The following is a 22,696-nucleotide window of genomic DNA, read 5'->3' on the forward strand; positions in this document are numbered from 1 at the left end:
GAATTTATGGAGACTTTTTTGTGGCCTAACATGTGATTTATCCTGAAGAATATTCCATCTGAAGTTGAAAAGAATGTATATTCGATTGTTTTGGGATGGAATGTTCTGTATATATCTGTTAAATCCATCTGATCTGGTGTGGTGTTTAAAACCACTATTCCTTGTTGATTTTCTCTCTAGATGATCTATACATTGATGTAAGTAAGATGTTAAAGTCCCTTACTATTTTTCTATTACTGTCGATTTCTTAATGTCTATTAATATTTGCTTTATGGGCTTCCATGTTGGGTGCATAGACATTTACAGTTGTTATATTCTCTTGTTGAATTGTTTCCTTCATCATTATGTAGTATCTTTTTTGTCTCTTGATAGGGTCTTTGTTTTAAAGTATATTTTGTGTGACATAAGTATTGCTACCCCAACTTTCTCTTTGCTTTCATTTGTATGATAGATGTTTTTCCATCTATTCACTTTAAATCTGCGTGTGTCTTTAGGTCTCAAGTGAGTTTCATGTAAGGAGCATATATATGGGTCTTTCTTTTTTTCCATTTAGTCACCCTGTGTCTTCTGATTGGAATATTAAGTTCATTTACATTTAAAGTAATTATTAATAGGTATATACTTATTGGTGTTTTGTTACTTACTTCATCATTGTTTCTACAGTTCTTTTCTGTACCTTTTTTCCCCTCTTGCTCTCTTCCCTTATGGTTGAATGATTGTCTTTTCATTATACTTGATTTCTTTCTTTCTTTCTTTCTTTCTTTCTTTCTTTCTTTCTTTCTTTCTTTTTCTTTTCTCCTTCCCCTTCCCCTTCCCCTTCCCCTTCCCCTTCCCCTTCTTCTTGTAAGTAAGCTCCACACCCAGCATGGAGTCTAATGTGGGGCTTGAACTCATGACGCCGAGATCAAGACCTGAGCTGAGATCAATATTTGGATGCTTAACCAACTGGGCCACCCAGGTGCCCTAGATTCTGATTCCTTTCTTTTTCTTTTTTTTTAAGTTTATTTATTTATTTTGAGAGAGACAGAGACAGATGAGTGGGGGAGGGGCAGAGAGAGCAGGAGAGAGAGAATCCCAAGCAGGCTCTGTTCTGGCAGTGTAAAGCCCAATATGGGGCTCGAACCCACAAAACTGTGATATCATGACCTGACCCTAAACCCTAGACAGTTGCATAACTGACTGAGCCACCCAAGAATCCCCTTAGATTCCTTTCTTTGAGAATGTATGTGTTATAGTTTTTGATTTGTGATTGCCTTTAGGTTCATAGATAACATTTTAAGTATATAGCAGTGTATATTATATATGGTCACTTAAGTTTGGACACATTCTAAAAGCACTAAATTTTTAGTCTTCCTGCCATGTTTTATGTATATGATATCATATTTTACATCTTTTTTAAAATTTATTTTATTTAATTAATTTATTTTTTAAAATTTACATCCAAGTTAGTTAAAATATGGTGCAGCAATGATTTCAGGAGTAGATTCCTTAATGCCCCTTACCCATTTAGCCCATTCCCCCCTCCCAGAATCCCTCCAGTAACCCTCTGTTTGTTCTCCATATTTAAGAGTCTCTTATGTTTTGTCCCCCTCCCTGTTTTTATATTATTTTTTCTTCTCTTCCCTTGTGTTCATCTGTTCTATCTTAAAGTCCTCATATGAATGAAGTCATATGATATTTGTCTTTCTCTGACTGACTTATTTCACTTAGCATAATACCCTATAGTTCCATCCATGTAGTTGCAAATAGCAAGATTTCATTCTTTTTGATTGCCGAATAATACTCCATTGTATATATATATATATACCACATCTTCCTTATCCATTCATCCACCGATAGACATTTGGGCTCTTTCCATATTTTGGTTATTGTTGATAGTGCTGCTATAAACATTGAGGTGCATGTGCCCCTTTGAAACAGCATACCTGTATCCCTTGGATAAATACCTAGTAGTGCAATTGCTGGGTCATAGGGTAGTTCTATTTTTTTTATTTTATTTTATTTTTTATTCTTTTTAAAATTTTTTTTTTTTAACGTTTATTTATTTTTGAGACAGAGAGAGACAGAGCATGAATGGGGGAGGGTCAGAGAGAGGGAGACACAGAATCTGAAACAGGCTCCGGGCTCTGAACTGTTAGCACAGGGACCTGATGCGGGGCTCGAACTCACAGACCGCGAGATCGTGACCTGAGCCGAAGTTGGCGCTCAACTGACTGAGCCACCCAGGCGCCCCAGGGTAGTTCTATTTTTAATTTTTTGAGGAACCTCCATACTGTTTTCCAGAGTGGCTGCACCAGTTTGCATTCCCACCAGCAGTGCAAAAGGTGGTGGTATCTCCTTGTGGTTTTGATTTGTATTTCCCTGAAGATGAGTGATATTGAGCATTTTTTCATGTATCGGTTGGTATCTGGATGTCTTCTTTGGAAAAGTGTCTATTCATGTCTTTTGCCCATTTCTTCACTGGATTATTTGTTTTTTGAGTGTTGAGTTGATAAGTTCTTTATATATTTTGGATACTAACCCTTTATCCGATATGTCATTTGCAAATATCTTCTCTCATTCCGTTGGTTGCCTTTTAGTTTTGCTGATTATTTCCTTCACTGTGCAGAAGCTTTTTATCATAATGAGGTCCCAATAGTTCATTTTTGCTTTTGTTTCCCTTGCCTCTGGAGACATGTTGAGTAAGAAGTTGCTGCGACCAAGATCAAAGAGGTTTTTGCCTGCTTTCTCCTCAAGGATTTTGATGGCTTCCTGTCTTACATTTAGGTCTTTCATCCATTTTGAGTTTATTTTTGTGTATGGTGTAAGAAAGTGGTCCAGGTTCATTCTTCTGCGTATTGTTGTCCAGTTTTCCCAGCACCACTTGCTGAAGGGACTGTCTTTATTCCATTGGATATTCTTTCCTGCTTTGTCAAAGATGAGGTGCCCATAACGTTTGTGGGTATCATATTTTACAACTTTTTATTTTGTGAATCCCTTGACTGATTGTTATAGGTATAATTATTTCACTGCTTTTGCACTTTAACTTCCATACTAGTTTTGTAAGTGCTTAAACTACTACCTTTATTATACATTTACATTTACCTGTGAATTTTTTTCCTTTTATAATTTTCTTACTTCTAGTTATGGCCTTTTCTTTCCACTCAAAGAATTCCATTTAACGTTTCTTGTAAGGCTGTTTTAGTGGTGATGAACTCTTTTAACTTTTGTCTGGGAAACTCTTTATCTCTCTTTTTATTCTAAATAATAGCCTTTCTGGGTAGAGTATTCTTGGTTGCAGGTTTTTTCTTTTCAGTACTTTGAATATATCATGTCACATACTTCTGGCCTATAAAGTTTCTGCTGAAAACTCAGCTGATAGTTTTATGGGATTTCTCTTTTATGTAACTGTTTTCTTTTCTTCTGATGTTTTTTAAATGTTTTTATTTATATTAGAGAGAGAGAGAGAGAGAGAGAGAGAGAGAGAGAGAGAGACCAAGCAGGGGAGGGGCAGAGAGAGAGGGAGACACAGAATCCAAAGCAGGCTGCAGGCTCTGAGCTGTCAGCACAGAGCACGACGTGGGGTTTGAACTCAAAAACCATGAGATCATGCTCTGAGCTGAAGTTGGACGCTTAATCAACTGAGCCATTCAGGCACCCCTGATATTTTTTAAATTCTCTCTTTATCACCCCTTCTTGCCCTTTTAATTACATGTCTTGGACCTCTTTGGGTTAATTTTGTTGGAGGCTCTCTGTGCCTTCTGGATCCGGATATCTGTTTCTTTCCTCAGATTAGGTAATTTTTCAGTTATTTCTTCACTAAATTTTCTGTCCCCTTCTTTCTCTCTTCTCTTTCTGGGATCCCTATAATGTGAATGTTATTACATTTGATGATGTCACTGAGTTTCCTTAACCTATCCTCATTTTCTATTATTCATTTTTTTTAAGATTTATTTATTTTTTAGAGAGAGAGAGCACAAGTGGGAGAAGGGCAGAGAGAGGGGAACAGAAAATCTGAGGCACGCTCTATGCTGACAGCAGCCAGCCCGATGTGGGGCTCGAACACATGAGCCGTGAGATCATAACCTGAGCTGAAGTTGGATGCTCAATGACTGAGCCACACAGCCTGCCCTATTCTATTTTCTTTTTGATGCTCAGCTTGGTTGCCTTCCATTATCCCATCTTCTAGGTCACTGATCCATTTTTCTGCATACTCTAAATTGGTATCAAATCCCTCTAGTTTATTTTTGATTTTAGTTATTGAGTTCTTCATCTCTGACTTGTTCTTTTTTTATATTTTCTGTATCTTTGTTGAAAGTCTCACTGAGATCCTCCACTCTTTTCTCAAGTCCAATGAGTATCTTTATGACCATTATTTTGAATTCTTTATCAAGTGTATTGCTTATCTCCATTTTATTTAGCCTTTTTGCTCCAATTTTTTTATTATTTGTTCATTTGGTACATATTTTTCTGTCTCCTCATTTTGTCTAACTCTCTGTGTTTGCCTCTATGTATTAGGAGGAAGAAAATGACAATTCTAAATGTTGTAGTATGTCACTGTTTCCTTGATCATTGCATGTATGCTCACCTTTGTTTCCTTACTTGGGGCATTATTAAAATTTGTTGGCCAATATTTACTAGCCAATGTTTGCCTTTATCCGTGGTATTTCAATGCTTACACCTTTATCAGAGTAATGTCAGGGGCAAGACTAATGGAAACTGGGACTTAATGAAAGTGAACAGATTTTATATTTTATCTTATTTATTCATCCACATTGAATCAGTGACACTGATTGCACTGTGAAAGCCAGTGATGTACAAACCCACAAAGTGGAAAATCATTATATCACAGGATAGAAAAATCTTTCCCCTGCCTTTTGTTTTATAATGGAAAAATAAGAGGTCACATCTCCTCATTGATCTTAGTGCTTTAAACAAGCTAATAGTGTTTCATGCTATTTTACTTTGAACCAGCCAGAAAATTACATAATAAATAACTCAGTGTTATTCATATCAACTAGTATTAGAAGGAAAATGCATGAATTCAAAGCTGATTATTTATAAAATGTTCAAATGTTAGGAGAATTCTCCTTCCCTGTTTATTTGTGTCAGTGTGGTCACCATAATTATGACTCTTGGATTCTTGGAACATGATACAAAGCAAAGAAATCTTTTGTCCAGTTTTCAACAATGTGACTAATGAAGACCCAGGCACAGAAGACTTGGGTTGCCTTAAATAGTCCCTGGGAAATACACATACAAAATAGGGCTTGGCGTGAGAGATAAATGGAATTGAAATCATTCTCCCTGTTCTTTTATTCTCGATATTGCTCTCTTCTCCTCTTTCTCCATTCTTGCTTACCAGAGGGAGATGGAAGAGGAAAGGAGAAAAGGAGGTGTTAGGATTTGCTTTTTGAAAGGCATTGTTTTGCCCACCCATATGCACTTCATTACAAGTACTTCCAAAATCATGTTATACCTGCAAGGCTCTTAAATACAGCCTGTTGGCTTGTGCATTGCCTCACAAGGAACCATATCAAAGTCCAGGGTCTAATCTGAGGTTGTCTCAGTTATCAAGCTCCTTTCTTGTTACCCATGTGGTAGTCTAATTTTTTCTTACTTTACCCCTTCCCTCCTTACTATGAAGCTCTTGGCTCCTAGTATTTTGTCTGAACATTTATTCCATTGTTTTATGTTGTCACTTGGCTTGATAGGCTGTGTGTAGTAACTCATCTTTTCAATGACTCTTGTCTTCTGTTCTCAATGTTGCTGTGACTTTAAGATCCATCACTTCCTCATAGAGCCTTCCTTGCCTTGGCTGTCTGTTTTTGACCTTGTCCTGGATCTGGCAGCCTCCAGCTTTTGTCCCGTCTGCTGCCCTGGCTCTCCTAGTCCCAGATCCTCACTCTACAAACACCCCTGTGTTGCTCACCTTCTCCTTTTCAGAGATGGGAGAGAGTGGTGAAGGGAACATGACAAGTCTACTGTAGAGCAAATTTAACCTCCCCGGTAATGGTAAAGTGGCCCCAAATCTGTTAGAATTCAAATCCATTCCTTGCTCTTCATCCTGCAGTCCCTCCCATTTCTCTTGTCTCTCCTAAAAGCTCAGCTACAGAAAAAGGAACGGAATTTTCAATTTTTAATCGATGTCTTTGTCAGACTGCACCAGATCATAAGGAGTAAGAGACTTCCGTTTCTGACACCTTATTCCTCCCTCTCACATCAGCCATGCTGGATCCTCATAAACTGAAGCAGAATCAGAGCTCACTTTCCTTTCTTAGTCCTCTAATTATCTTGCCCTTGTGTTCCCTGGAAATATTTCCAGCATCATTTTCTCTTTCAGACTGCATAATTATAGTTACTGGAACAGAGGAAGTAGGAGAATAGAGTACATGAGTATTCTGTGTACGTTCACTAGACTAATTATAGTATAGCATGATGTATCATTGTCAAATGCATCTCTCCCAAGCTGCTCTGATACTGTGTGTTGGCAGTGGGAAGATAGTAAACATTCAGCTTGTTGACCAGAGGCAAGTTGCCATCAATAGGTGTACCTTCAAAATTCAGTACACAGAAAAAAAGATTCTGGTGACTCTGATAAAGCATTAACAAACTTCAAGCTTCCATTTGTTCATTTATTTAGGTATTTATGAAGCAACTCCTAGGTATGAAAATGTGATTGGTGCTCATGAGGGTCAACGGAATTTTCAGATAAGGTTCTTTTCAGGCTTCATAATCTTACAGTATTTTAGGGGAGAAATGACCCCTCAAGGCTAAATGCAATATGAGTGGTTCAGAAGATGTGGACCCTGCCTTTATAGATTACATGAGCAACTTACATTTATTATTTATTTTTGAGAGACAGAGAGCGTGAGCAGGGGAGGGGCAGAGAGAGAGAGGGAGACACAGAATCTGAAGCAGGCTCCAGGCTCTGAGCTGTCAGCACAGAGCCCGATGTGGGGCTCAAACCCACGAACCTTGAGATCATGACCTGAGCCGAAGTCGGATGCTTAACCAACTCAGCCACCCAGGTGCCCCTGCACGAACAACTTAATACAGGCAATGACTTCTTAGTGAGATAGCCTGTGTAGTAGATATTTAGGGCAGTGAACTACTTCATCTGCACCCAATCAAGAATGGCTTGTTTGGATGAAGATCCAGGGGGAGCATGCTTAATGATACTAGATAATTTATTTCCTCCTTTTCTCTGGAAACTTTCTCCATATACTTATGGAGGAGGATCCTGTGCTTATTAAAGGGTTTTGACACTCTCACAGTTCTGTGAGACCAATGATGGAGAGACTCTTGGCATGGCTTTTTAGGGAATAATATACCTTTCAGGGAGGTTAACATTTTCTACCTGATTTACATGGAAAAAACTTGAGTTGTCAAATAAAGGAGTTTCCAACTTTAGACTCTGACTGTGTGTCTTTTTCTTATACTGTGCATCTGTGTGTGTCTTGCTTTGTGTTAAGAGACGTGAGGGACTGAGCTAATTTCAGGGGCTTTGTGACTTCCACAGTCACAAGAGAGCCCCTAGGATCATTTTGTCTTGGTTGTGTACCACAGTTTGGACTTACCTCTTGGGATGCCATTGTTGCTAAAACCTACATGCGTTTGTTGTAGACTCACCTAAAATCCTTTGTGTGGCTTCTTAGGCGCTGACTGGATGAGGCTATTGTTGGAGTCTTTTTCTCTGTTCCTATGTATTACAGAAGTGAATCTTGTTAATACTTTATCTGAATTATTCATTGTGGACAACTTCTAGGTAGAAATCATCCAAGGTTAGATTGGGGATATATATTTCATAAGATGCTTTTCATTCAAACTAACTATTTAAAATTCACCATGAATTTTAATAAACTTACCGCATAGCTTCTTCCTGCTAATTCAATTCCTGCTTAATTTGAACCTCCCATATCATTTCAGAAAAACCCCTGGAATCAAATTAATTGTAACTAAAGTAACATAAATTTTTCATGCTAATAGAGATCAGCTTAAACAGAGTTGGGCACATATTAAATGGTTTAATCACAAGTTATAGCAAATTGACTCTTCATCAGTGAGGAAGAGACTCACATTTTTAGACTGGGAGGAAGAGCAAATTGTATTGAAAATCACCAGACACAGCTCTCTAGTGCAAGCTGGTTTTTCCATGACATTCTTTTTGGCCATAATTCTGATACCAGTGGCAAAAAAGCCATTTATCACCAGCCAGTGCTGACTCTCTGGGTAGCGGGGAAGTTTACTTATGTAGATTAGAGAGAGGAAGTTTTTTTTTCTTTTAAATCAGAATAAAATAGAATCCTTTTTAGAACTATTTAAACTTTTCTTTGGAAGTGTGAACTTTGACACTCAGCTTTTAACATTGGTGTCCCTGACCCCCAGGTCCACAGTGCTTAACAGTGTCTTTTTTTGAACCTTCCAGGTACCATTTGCCTTCTGTACACTGAGGAGTTTTTTTATTTCCCTCTGGGCTTTCCTTCCCTCTCCCTCTCCCTTGCCCTCTCTCTCAATCTTTCTTAGGAAAGGGAAATCCCTTTAAGGGTTTTGTTGGGGCAGCGTATTTAAGGATTCAGAGAAAAACATGGATTTGACCCTTAAATTTCCAGGCTCATTCCATTCCATCATGATGCCGTAGCTTTGGGTATTAAGTGTCAGGCAGCCAGAGGTCGTATCTTAAAGGGTAGTATATGATGTGGGGAAGTTTCGATTTGTTTTTTTCTTAATGTCAGTAGGGCACTGTTGAATGCTTTTGGTAAAATGAATCAAGTTGCTTTTGTACCTTGGCTGTTCTTTAAAATGGACTTAATGATGGGGCACCTGGGTGGCTCAGTTGGTTCAACGTCCAACTTCGGCTCAGGTCATGGTCTTGCGGTTTGTGAGTTTGAGCCCTGCGTCGGGCTCTGTGCTGACAGCTCAGAGCCTGGAGCCTGCTTCCGATTCTGTGTGTGCTCCTCTCTCTGCCCCTCCCATGCTCATGCCCTGTCTCTCTCTGTCTCTCAATAATAAATAAACGTTTAAAAAAATTTTTTAAATGGACTTAACGTGTCAATATCACACTAACTTGTTCTCTGGAATTTTTTTTTAAGTTTATTTATTTCGAGAAGGCAAGGAAGAGAGAGAGAGAACACGAGCAGGGGAGGCATAGAGAGAGGGAGGGAGAGGAGAGAGAATCCCAAGCAGGCTCTGCACTGTCAGCACAGAGCTCATCAGGTGGCTTGGACTCATGAACCGTCAGATTGTGACCTGAGCTGAAATCAAGAGTTGGATGTTTAACTGACTGAGCCACTCAGGTGCCCCTGGCATTTTTTTTTTTTTAAACAACTCTTTGCAAAATCAGGATAATCAAACTACATACAAATCATACCTAAATAAAATGGAGCAATGCCCTCAGATTATTCAGAGTAACTTTTACTCTCTTTCTTTCTTTAAAAAAAAATTTTTTTTTAACATTTATTTATTTTTGAGAGGTAGAGAGAGAGAACAAGTACGAGAGGGGCAGAGAGAGAGGGAGACACGGAATTTGAAGCAGGCTCCAGGCTGTGAGCTGTCAGCACAGAGCCCCACATGGGGCTTGAACTCACGGACGGTAAGGTCATGACCTGAGCCAAAGTCGTACACTTAAGCAACTGAGCCACCCAGGCGCCCCCAGGGTCACTTTTACTTTCTAGTGATAGTGGTAAGAAATCAAATAGTTTTTTTCCACTTTAACTAAAATTCGTAATTGCTCATCTATGAGCCTCTATGCACAAAAGGCTGCTTAGTGGCCATCTACTGGGAAGGTGGTGGATAATGGGTAATGAGTAATGTTTTTATTTATTTTTATTTTATTATTATTATTTTAAAAATATAATTTATAGTCAAATTGGTTTACCTACAACACCCAGTACTCATCCCAACAAGTGCCCTCCTCCATGCCCATCGCCCACTTTCCTGTGTCTCCCACCCCCCATCAACCCTCAGTTTGTTTTCTGTATTTAAGAGTATAAGTAATGCTTTTAAAATATTTTTTTAAGAAGTAAATAATGAAGCATAATTATAATCATCGTTTTATTATTTATAACATATCCTTGGCCAGAGAGCATTAAATTTTTTTTTCATAATGATATAAATAATCTTTTAGTCAGACTAAGACACTGACTTTGTGCACGAGGAAGACAAAGAAGAAAGTAATTACATCAAAGAAAGAATCTGTTGAAACCTAACACAATTTTCAGTTGGTTCTAGTTCCCTACGTGTGTATTTTTACTTGTTCTAATATTATACATACAAATATGTATCATTCATTGTCATCTGATGTACTTAATATGAGGAATTTCTATGCATATACATGCCTTTTTAGTAATCATTCTTAAAAAATTTTTTTTTAATCTTTATTTTTGAGAGAGAGAGAGAGAGAGAGAGAGCGAGCAGGAGAGGGGCAGAGAGAGAGGGAGACACAGAATCCGAAGCAGGCTCCAGGCTCTGAGCTGTCAGCACAGAGTCCGACATGGGGCTCGAACTCACAAACCGTGAGATCGTGACCTGAGCCGAAGTCAGATGCTTAATTGACTGAGCCACCCAGGTGCCCCATAGTAATCATTATTGCAATGTCTATAATATTTTATTAAGTTTACATGAATTTACATAGCTGTTTTCATAGTGAACCCTTTAGGTTTCCAGCTCTTTGCCATTATAAAAACATTATAGTTAGCATCTTTTTGAATATAACTTTCCCTCTCTTCACTGAATTTCTTAGGATGAATTTACACAAGTGAAATAACTGTGTCAAAGACTGTGTATATTTTATTTTATTTTATTTTATTTTATTTTATTTTATTTTATTTTATTTTATTTTATTTTTTATTTGAGTATAGTTGACAATGTTAATTAGCTTTAGGTACAACTTAGTGATTTTTGACAAGTTTCTGCATTATGCTATGCTCAAACAAGTGTAGCTACCATATGTCTTCATACATCGCTAGTACAATATCGTTGACTGTGTTCCTTATGCTGTGTCTTGTATTCCCATGACTTGTTCATTCTGTAACTGGAAGCCTGTATCTCCCTCTCCCTTTTACCCATTTTGCTCAACCCTTCACCCTCCTCCCCTCTGGCAACCATTAGTTTGTTCTCTGTATTTATAGGTCTGATTCTGCTTTTTGTTTATTATTATTATTTTTTAGATTCTACTTACGAGTGGAATCATATGTGGAATCTTTCTCAGTCTGAATTATTTCACTTAGCATCGTACCCTCTTGGTCCATCCATGTTTTCCCAAATGACATAGTTTCATCTTTTTATGGCTGTATAGTATTCCTGTGTGTGTGTGTGTGTGTGTGTGTGTGTGTGTGCGCGTATACCACATTATCCTTATCCATTCATCCATTGAGGGACACTTAGGTTGCTTCCATATCTTGGTTATTGTAAATAATGCTGCAGTATACATAGGGGTGCATATATCTTTTCTTTTCAAATTAGTGTTTTCATTTTCTTTGGGTAAATATGCAATAGTGAAATTATTGGATCATATGATATTTTTATTTTTAAGTTTTTGAGGAGCCTCCATACTGTTTTCCATGGTGGCTATACCAAGTTACATTCCCATCAACAGTGTGCAAGAGTTCTTTTTCTCCACATCCTTGCCAACACTTGTTATTTCTTGTGTTTTTTTATTTTAGCCATTCTAATTGGTGCAAGGTGTTATCTCATTGTAGTTTTGATTTGCATTTCCCTAATGATTAGTGATAGTGAGCATTTTTTCATGTGCCTCTTGGCTATTTGTATGTCTTCTTTGAAAAAAAAAAATGTCTATTCAGGTCCTTGCCCACTTTTTTAACTTTATTTTTTAATTTAATGTTTATTCTTGAGAGAGAGACAGACAGACAGACAGACAGAGCATGAGTGGGGAAGGGGCAGAGAGAGAGGGAGACACAGAATCCAAAGCAGGCTCCAGGCTCTGAGCTGTCAGCAGAGAGCCTGACATGGGGCTCGAACACTGATAGCACAGAGCCTGCTTGGGATTCTGTCTCTCCCTCTCTCTGCCCCTGCCCCACCCGCTCTCTTTCTCTCTCTCTCTCAAAATACATAAATAAACTAAAAACAGTTTATTCCTGGGGATCTTATTCTTTTTGGTGTAATTGTAAATAGGTGTTTTTAAAATTTCTCTGCTCTTTTGTTATAGTGTATAGAAATGCTACAGATTTTGAGTATTAATTTTGTATCTGGCTGCTTTTCTGAATTCGTTTATTATTTCTGGTAGTTTTTGGGTGGGGCCTTTAGGATTTTCTTTATTTTTATTCATGCTATAAATGACTGCACAAATTCACATTTGTTTCTTTTGTGGATTATCTATAAATGAAATTCATTCTCAATTCTTAGATTCCATTTTTGTTCTTCAGTACCTTGCAGTTTCATATAGCTCCCAGTTCATAATAAAATGTCGCCTAATAGTTGAGTGATTACCAGCATCGTCTTAAAATCACGTATGGATTTTGCCTTCACAACAACCATTATTACTGTTTCTACCCGTTTACCTAAATGAGGAAACTGAGGTTTAGCAAAGTTGGATCACGTGGCAATGATGACATGTTGGTAAAGATCTTCTGACTCCAAAGCCTGTGCCCTGATTAATCTCTTGCTGATTTCAAGCTTATTGATAATTGGATTTAAAGCATTAAATGGCAGTCACCATTATTTTTGAGATTTTTTTTATTTTTCTTGATGAAACCATGCCAAGATCATTAATTCCTTTTTTGACTTTCTTGACCCTTTGTGGTTTTGAGTTCACTCTGGTGCCATGGTACAATAACTGGACACTGGGAATACAGAGTAGGCAGTCCAAAGTAGACTCAAATTCAAATTTCAAAAAGCTTAATACTCAAAAAGCTATAAAAATATGATTTTGTTATTTTCAGATTAATTAAGAATTGGTAAAATGGAAGGTAGAGCTGAGAAATATCATCCAGTTGTCTGAAGAGGATGCATTGATGGAAAATATGAAGGAAACGTCAAGAGGTACAACCATTAGAATGAGGCCTAATATAAGTTCAATGCAAGTTTTCAGAAGACCAGAAGAAAGAGAAAGAGGGTAGGGCCAAATTCAGACAGGCAGTGGATGAACATTTTCTAGAAGTAAGGAAAACATAAATCCTAGGATTGAGGAAACATGCCAAATTCCAAAGATTTTAGTGAAACTGCAGAACTTTTAGCAAGCATATGGGGAAGCCAGCTCTCTCATATGCCTTTTGTGGAGGGTCATTTAGCAATATATATAAAAATGTGGAAGTCTTTGACTCAGAAATTCTGCCTCTAGGAATGTGTCCTCAGTAAATAATCAGTTTAGTTTCCAAATCTATCTATCTATCTATCTATCTATCTATCTATCTATCTATCTATCTGGATATACATACACATACATGAAGTAAATTTGGGCATAACTTTAAAAGCACTGTTGCTTTTGCGCAGCTGTTAAAACGATATAAATCTATTTTTATTTATTGTTGTAGAAAGACGGTTGATATGGTGACAAGACCTAGTTAAAAACCAGTGTGAATAGGTTGGTCCCACTGGCATCAGTGAAATTGTGTATATATAAGAAGAAGTTTGGAAGGATAAATACTTTAAGCTTACAGATGGTTGTCAATGGGTGGGTAATTTTTACTTTTATTATTTAATTTTACTATCTTATTCATTTATTCCTTATTTATTGTCTGAATTAAAAAAATTAACTATGTCTTCCCTTAATAATTATAAGACACAGTAAGGTGTTTCACTTGGGAAACACAAAAAACCAACCCCAAACAAAAATGGTGCCCTGAAGTTTTAGATCTCCCAAGTAATTAGAGCAGTCCTAATGGCCAAGGTATAATCTATATTACACAATATCAGAACTGTAGCCCAGAAAGCAAGGCTCTTGAGTTTCATTCTCTTTTGTTTCATCCTGCCTTCTCCTTCCCTGTGCAGCTTCCAATAAGGAACCATATTTTTCACTTTTTCCTCTTCTTTATAAAACAAAATATATGCTTTCAATGGCTAAATATAAACTCTATGGTGACTACATGAATGAGCTCATTTTAAAAACTGGAAATGAATGGATTAAAGTGAATTAAAATCTGTCTATCCTTTCTGTTTTGTCAACGATGGTGAGCAGCTGGGAAAGATGCCACGAGTCAACGAGCATGGATAATAAAAAAATTGGTGAAAGATGTCATCCTGTCTTGTATTTCTCCTCTGGTAGGAAAAGCTATTTCTACAGCTGTAGCTCAGCCTGTGTCCACAGGCCATGTTGAGAAGCTGAGCAGCAGTCTAGTACTGATCATTGACCAGAGAAGGATTTCCTTGGGGCTCTATAGAGGTTATAACTAGAGCTCAATGTGATTTGGCATGTTTTTGCTTCCAGTACTGGGGAAAAGCTCTCTTTGAAAAAAAAACCAAAAAACAATGGGTACTTTGGGGTGCTCAGTATGGTGAAGGCTGACAGTGAGTGACGGTGGTAGTGCTCCTTAGCTGTCATCAGAATTTCCTACACATACAATAAAGGATTCCCAGGCCCTTCAGGGTTCTTATTCAGTTGGGCTGAGACACAGGAATCTGCATTTTAGAAGCTTCCCAGGTGATCCCAATGATTATGAAGATTTAGGAACCATAGGTCTATGGCATAGTAGGAGGTGTCTACTTCACATAGAATACTTATATTTCTTGGTGCCTGGCTCTTCTTTTTTCCCCCTTCTTTTCCTATTCTCTCACTTTAAAAAATTATGAAACATGTTATTTCTTGGTTTTCACCTATGTAAATCCTGTCTATATTTATGGGACTACTAAAAGAGGCTGTTGACCCTTGTTGACCCATAGCTTGGGGTCTGGAATCTAACCTAAATACTTCTTTGGCATAATTGTGTGTGTTTGTGTGTGCATATCTGTCCAAATGTCCTGTAGATACTGTTTACCAGTATCTATTATCCTAAAGATGATATCTGGCTTTCACCCTAAAATTAGGAGACATAAAAAGCAAAACAAAACAAAAACTCACTGTCAAGAGACACAGAATCACAATCTTAACTCAGGTATGATCCAGATATTGAAATGATCACATAGAGAATAATTAAAAACTATGATAATCCAGGATAAGCTCCCTATCTTAAGGCCAACTGAGCAGGAGCTTTAATTCCTCTTGGTCATGTAACCTAACATATTCATAAATTGCAGGGATTAGGATATAGACATCTTTGGTGATGGGGCATTATTGTGCTTACCACACATACCACATGTAATTAGAATCCCAGAAAGAGAAGTGAGAGAGAATGGGGCAGGAGAAATATTGACGAAATATTGACTGGCCAGGAATTTTCCAAAAATAATAAAAGGTATCAAATCATAGATCCAAGAAGATTGGAGTGCCTGAACCAGGTGTATACAAACACAGAGACGCATGCACACACACACACACACACACACACACTCTCACTCATACTTCTAGGCACATCATATTCAAACTGGTAAAAACCAAAAAGAAAGACAAAATCTTAAAAAAAATTTTTTTTTAATGTTTATTTGTCTTTGAGACAGAGAGAGACAGAGCATGAACAGGGGAGGGTCAGAGAGAGAGGGAGACACAGAATCTGAAGCAGGCTCCAGGCTCTGAGCTGTCAGCACAGAGCCCGATGCGGGGCTCGAACTCACAGACCATGAGATCATGACCTCTGGTCAGAAGTTCAACTGACTGAGCCACCCAGGCGCCCCAGAGAAAGAGAAAACCTTGAAGGCAGTTGGAGAAAATGGACAGAATACACACAGAAGAACAGAGGTAAGATTTATGGCAGACATATTATCAGAAAATATGAAATCCAGAAGATAATAAAGTGACATCTGTCAAGTACTAGAGGAAAACTTCATTCAACTCAGAAAATTATACCCAGCAAAAATGTCTTTCAAAAGTGAAGGAAGGGTGCCTGGGTAGCTCAGTTGGTCAAGTGACTAATTCTTGATCTGAGCTCAAGTCATGATCTCATGGTTCATGAGACTGAGTCCCACATCTGGCTCTGCGCTGATAGTGTGGAGCATGCTTGGGATTCTCTCTCCCTCTTGTCTCTGCCCCTTCCCCACTCATGCATGCATGCTCTTGCATGCATGCTCTCTCTCTCTCTCAAAAATAAATAAGTAAACATGAAAACATTTTTAAAAATGAAGGAAAGGGGCACCTGGGTGGCTCAGTTGGTTAAGTGACCAACCCTTAATTTCAGCACAGGTCAGGTCATGATCTCATGATGGTGAGATTGAATGTCAAGTTGGGCTCTGTGCTGGGCATGGACCCTCCTTAAGATTCTCTCTCTCTCTCTCTCTCTCTCTCTCTCTCTCTCTCTGCCCCTCCCCATTCACATGCACATGCACACTCTCTCTCTCTTTCACAAAAATAAATGAAGGAAATTGGGGTGCCTGGGTGGCGCAGTTGGTTGAGCATCCGACTTCAGCTCAGGTCCTGATCTCACAGCTTGTGAGTTCGAGCCCCACGTTGGGCTCTGTGCTGACAGCTCAGAGCCTGGAGCCTGCTTTGGATTCTGTGCCTCTCTCTCTCTCTACCCCTAACCCACTCTCATTCTGTCTCTCTGTCACTCAAAAATAAATAAACATTAAAATAAAAAAAAAATAAATGAAGGAAAAAGGGAGACATTCAGACAGACTCTGAGAGAATTAATTATTATCAGACCTGCTCTACAAAAAATGTTAAGGGAAGTTTTTCAGGCATGAGGAATATGATAGCAGGCAGAAACTTGGAAATACACAAGGAAATGAAGATCTCACAAAGTGGTTTAAGTGAAGATACATATAAAAAACTTTTATGTCTCATTTTAAATTACTCTAAAAATTGTTGAAAATAAAAATTTCAGCGATATATTTTGGGTTTGTAATTTATATAAAAATATTGTATGACACTGGAAGTGCAAAGGTTAGTAGGAAGGAGTTAGGAATATGCTGTTAGAAGATTGTTACACTACATGTGAAGCAGTATAATAGAATTTAAAAGTTAACTGTAATTAAACATGTAAATAGTAAACATAGGGAAACCATTACAAAAAATTTTTTAAAGTGTGTAAAAAGGCAATAGTGGTAATAGAATGGAATCTGAAAAGTATTCAATCCAACATCAGGAAGATAAAGAGGAAAGAAAGGAACAAAGAATGGATAGAACAAATAGTAAACAAGTAACAAGAGGGCAGATTTTACTCCAACCATATTAATATTTACATTAAATACAAATGATCTAAGCACATCAATTAAAAGAGCAAGATCAGTTAAAGAAGTAAGAGTCAACTATTTGCTACCTATAGGAAAGCCACTTTAAATTAAAATACAGGCTAAAAGTCATTCCTATTATTATCTGGCATGTTAATTAAAAGCATTTACTAATAATTCATTTTACATAATTCTTTTAACCTAAGAGACTCTGTTCTTGGTTATTTTTTGGCTGCAAACTGAAGCTAAGAAGAAATTTAAAATTCCATTCTACACAAAGTAGTTGTCTGTTTTGTTTCTTCTATTATGGAATAGTATTACTTCCCTTGCTTAGATTTGCTCTTATATTACATGGTGTTTGCTGAGTATAAACATCCCTCTGTAGTCTTTCTAATCCTTGCTGATTCACTTTGGCCTCTCTCTTGGCTGTTTGTCTTCTTAGAATTTTTCCTATAATTTAACATTTGCCTCCACTTTTCGTTTGCTTTTTTCAAGTTTCAGTTTTTAGAATATTCTGTGTGGTATGTTATTTTTTTGTAAAAGCATGACCATGAATTTTCTTGCACTGTGAGTCTGGGGAAGCTGAGTGTTTTTAAAGAGCAATTTGTTTTCTCAGGAAGATTCCCAAAGGCACATTATTTTCCAAGTCACTTTTGCAATACTTTATTTTGGTAATTAGTCTCTTTAACACACAAGGATTATTAGTTTCAAAGATGCCAAGCCTGTGAACCAGTTAAAAAGGACAGCCATTGTCAAAAAATTTTAGAGGCAAAATTTAGTTTGCAAAATACTTCCTGGTTAGTTCCTCAAGGTCTGTCAAGTACTGTCTGTGAGTAGTAGTTAATTGACATGTCTGCGTCTTCAACATCAATTATTTTTAAGTAGGAAGTCCACCAGGTAAAGAGGAATCTTTATTTATATTTTAGATTGGGAGGAATGATAGAGCAACAGTACTCCCAGGGAAAGTAGGTTTGTCCAAATGGTTTTGAGGGTTGTGAGTGTGTACCTTGTTGCTGTGCCCATAGCCTGGGCTTTGAATATTGTCACGGAATCTAGTATTAGGATATATAATGAGAATATATCAGGAGGAGTAATGGGTACAGAACTTGAATTATTTCCAAGGGGGATTAGGTGATTTATTTTATTTATTAAAAAATTTTTGTTTAATGTTTATTTATTTTTGGGAGAGAGAGAGTATGAGCTGGGGATGGGCAGAGAGAGAAGAAGACACAGAATGCGAAGCAGGCTTCAGACTGAGCTGTCAGCACAGAGCCCGACATGGGGCTCGAGCCCATGAACCGTGAGATCACGACCTGAGCCAGAGTCGGTCGTTCAACTGACTGAGCCACCCAGGCGCCCCGGATTAGGTGATTTAGAACATGATCTCTAAAATCTCAAGTATCTCAAGGTTGAATAGTGTGTTACGTAAAACGTATACTTGTCCTTAGTATGCCTTATGAAGCTAAAAAGAATCTAAAGTGCTAATAGGATGAAATGACCAAATATATAATTATCTTACTTGGTTGTGTGTTTATTTGTGTGTCTGCATGTGTATGTGTATGCTCATGTGCTTGTAAGTGTGAGTGAGAATGTGAGAGAGAGTGTATATGTACACACATTTTCTTATGTGTGGTCAATTAGGCATTGAGTGTGGGTGCTCCTTTCCCAGTATTGTGGCCTGATTCAAGTTCTTAGAACCAAATAATTCAGTTTTTAAGTGAGGAGAGAGGTAGCTGAGAAAATGAGAGAGGTGGGAGGGTAGGAGAAAACCAGGAGAGTATAGGCCTGTGGAAGCCGCAATAGGGAAGTGCTCAAAGATGTGTCATTGCTGCTGGAGGTCTAGAACAGTACAAACCTGTATGGTAGCCTCAAGTTGCTATTGAGGACTTGAGATGTGACTAGTGCAAATTGAAATGTGTTGTAAGTGTAAAATAAAATGTACACCATGGGCACCTAAAATGAATATGATATTACATGGCAATTATGTTTCAATTTTAAAAATGCACACCCGGCATGCCTGGCTTACTCAGTCGATTAAGTATCCAGCCCTTGTTTTCAGCTCAGGTCATGATCTTACGGTCGGTGCCCCATATTGGATTCTGCTTTGACAGTGCAAAGCTTACTTGGGATTCTTTCTCTCCCTCTGTCTCTCCCCAGTTTGCGCGCTCTCTCTCTCTCTCTCTCTCTCAAAAAATAAATAAATAAATAAACACTGGAAAAGTGCATACCAAATTTCAGAAACAGGTACAAAAACAAGAATGAAAAATATTTCACCAGTACTTTTGAAAGTAACGATTACATGTTGAAATGCTAATGTTTGGGATATACTGGGTTAAATAAAGTATAATCTTAAAATGTCACCTTCTTTTTTTTTTTTGAAAAATATGGCCACTAGAAGTTTTTAATGGCACGTATGGCTTGCGTCCTATTTGTCTTGCAGAGTTTGCAACATGGAGGTTGTTTGCAAACTTGGTAAAAGTAGGCTGCCTGAGATTAAGTAATGTGTAGCAAATTCTTTATACTCAGATGAGACTGAATCATTACCTTATACTGTTAAGTCTAAAGTTAAATAACAAAACTTACCACTAAAATTTCTCCTAGACTTTTTGGTGCGTACATAAGTGATTTAATAATTTTACGCACATTGACAATGTAATATATAAGTATTTAAATGATTCTTTGAAATAAACTCTCAAATGGCTTTTCAATCTTTTTTTTAACCGGTTTCTTTTTTTCCTTTTTTGTCTTCTTTCTTTCTTTCTTTTTATTTAATTTATTATTTTTAATTTAAAAAACTTTTTTTTTTTTTTTTTTTTTGCATATCTGGCCAGGAAACTTCATGGTGTTATGGTCAACTTGCCGCACAACCGTGTTCAAATCTGTCACCAACAGGTTCATTAAAAACCTGGCCTGCTCTGGGATTTGTGCCAGCCTGGTGTGTGTGCCTTTTGACATCATCCTTAGCACTAGTCCTCACTGTTGCTGGTGGATCTACACCATGCTCTTCTGCAAGGTCGTCAAATTTTTGCACAAAGTCTTCTGCTCCGTGACTATCCTCAGCTTCCCTGCCATTGCCTTGGACAGGTAAGATCAGGTAGCCAGGGGTTCACATTTTTTTTTTTTTTCAAGTGCATGGAAATATTAGCATCACAAAGCAAAATGGCAAATAGTCGGTGTTCCACACTTTGCTTTGTAGTCTGCTTGGGGTCAAGTGAAAGAGAATGAACGTTTGAAACAGATGACTCACAAAAGTCATGTTGATTTCATGGCAGCTACAGAAAATAAGACCTTTAGAGAAGATGTGGCATTTGTGGGGGATACATCATGAAGTTGCTGGGGCAGACTGGATCATGATGTTGCTTCAGCTTGGTTGGAATTGGTGGCATTGGCGTTGCAATTTGTAGTAGATTGCGCATCTGATTGATAACTCTGCAATTAGTGCTTTTTGATGTAGGATGAAAGTGTTTCTGGAAGAAAAAGGGAACAGTTCAGTGGTTATTTAACAAATGACTATATAACCAGTTGGAGTTGGCAAGACAATGGCAGAATTCTTCAGGAGGATTTATTTCCAAGCCTTTATACTGTGGTGGTGGTTGTTTTCTCTTCCCATCCTCTTTATAAGGGTGTTCATTTGGAAATGAATCATATTTTAGCTACTGCCATCATACATAATTTGATCAAATTCATCAGGGTCAAGTGTGAAGATTTCAGTAGTCAACAGCTTCCTGCCTTCTCTTTTTGTTGATAGCACTTAGTGAAGACCATTTCAGATAATAATACATTTTAGAGAATAGAACTAAACAAGCAGACAAGAGCTGGAAGGCATTTTGCATCCATGAGTACTTTCGATTTCAAGATTTACAGAGAGGAAAAGTTCCTGAGGGGAAGTGTTGGCTCTCTGGCTTTATCCCCATTGATAAATTTAACTACATTTTGGATGAATTTGGAATTTTTAAACTCGTCCGTTCAAAACACACTTAATTCCTTAATGATCTATGAGGGCATGGATTACAGAACCAATCTGTGGAGTCACTTCAGCCTCAGACCTGGACTTCTGATTGAATCAACTGCCCAGGGTCATCTGCATGGAAGGACACAGAGTCACACAAAGTCCCCAGTGTACTAAGAGGAGTCATTGACTTTGCGGGTAAGAGAGAGGGCTCTGGAGCCTTAAGTTAGCTTTAAGTCCTACGCACACTGCTTTTTTGCTGGGTTGCTTTGGGCAAAGTGGCTTAACCTTTCTGAGCCTAAGGTTCCTCAGTAGTAAGAAAATTAAGTGAATTATTTATGGCCTGTGCTTGGAAAGGCTGCACCAATATTTGTTTGTCTTGAGGTTTCCCTTTTGATTGGCACAGCTTTCTTTAGATATATTGTCTGCAATTATTTTACCGTCAGATCTTGCTAGGAGCCACTCTAGCTCTTTGGGAGTTTATCACTAGAATTTCACCATCTACAGGGTCAGCAGAAGCAGGTGACAAAGCCAAATGTCACAGGCCAGGGTGTTTTGTGTCTGCATTCCTGTTCATAGGGGTCAGTGACCCAGCAGATGCAGCTAATTGTTACTTTGTGGGTATCTAGCCTCCGTAGGCAGGACTTTCTATTTTCTTAGAAGAGAAATCAGAAATCTGGAGTTTTACCATTTTTATTTTTTTTAAGATTTTATTTTTTAAATGACCTCTACACCCAACGTCGGGCCTGAACTCATGACCCTGAGGTCAAGAGTGGCATGCTTTACCAACTGAATCTGCCAGGTGCCCTGAGTTTTACTATTTTTAAACGTTGGCAACTAATTCTCATTCAAAAAAGATTATGTGCGTCACTCAATCCCTTCGGCAAGCTGAACGTGCCCCATGTCATGCCATTTTGCCGTGCGTGTCTCTGCCATGCTCAGCAAGATGTCTCTGAATATCTGGAAAGTGCCATCGCACAGCCCTGGAATCTAGCAGGGTAAGGTTGGAGTGAAAAGTCCACTTACAGCCGGGTGGATGCCCTAATGCATTTTGTGTTTTAATTATTCCATGTTCACAGCAGGGGTCCTTCCCACGCTCCTTCTGCCACCTGCTTGGTGAGGTCTTCCATCTTCCGTCCGCGAAGTGGGCTTTTCTTTCTTGAAAGTGTTCTTCAACCATTTTGTGGAGATACTATTTACATGTCATAAAATTCACCCATTTTAAGTGTACAAGTTGATGAATCTTCGTATTTTTACAGAGAGGTGCAGCCATCACCGCAACTGACATTTAGAACATTTCCATGACCCTAAAAAGAAACCTCCTGCTCGCTTACAGTCACTTCCCTTTCCCACCTATGGACCAAGGCAACCACTGACCTACCTTCCGTCTCTATTTGTTGCTTTTGTGGACATATCTTATTGTGGAGTCATTCGACTTGTTTTGTGTCGAGCTTCCTTCACTCAGCTTAATGTTTTCAGGGTTCATTCATGCAGTAGCTTTACAGCTTCGTCCCTTTTATCCCTAGTTCTGTTGAGATATAATTGATGTATAGC

At 38.1% G+C, this 22,696-nt stretch overlaps 1 protein-coding gene across 1 annotated transcript in view; it reads left to right on the forward strand.

The window, feature by feature from the left end:
- The window catches only part of GPR176 (G protein-coupled receptor 176), a 125,181-nt gene that overhangs the window by 96,446 nt on the left and 6,039 nt on the right, over positions 1-22,696 (forward strand). The window contains exon 2 of the mRNA XM_042942443.1: positions 20,025-20,277. Coding sequence (XP_042798377.1) covers positions 20,025-20,277 — 253 coding nt within the window. The remainder of the gene's footprint in view (positions 1-20,024; positions 20,278-22,696) is intronic.

The sequence above is a fragment of the Panthera leo genome, chromosome B3, assembly GCF_018350215.1.
Source record: "Panthera leo isolate Ple1 chromosome B3, P.leo_Ple1_pat1.1, whole genome shotgun sequence".
In the NCBI taxonomy this organism is placed as follows: domain Eukaryota; kingdom Metazoa; phylum Chordata; class Mammalia; order Carnivora; family Felidae; genus Panthera; species Panthera leo.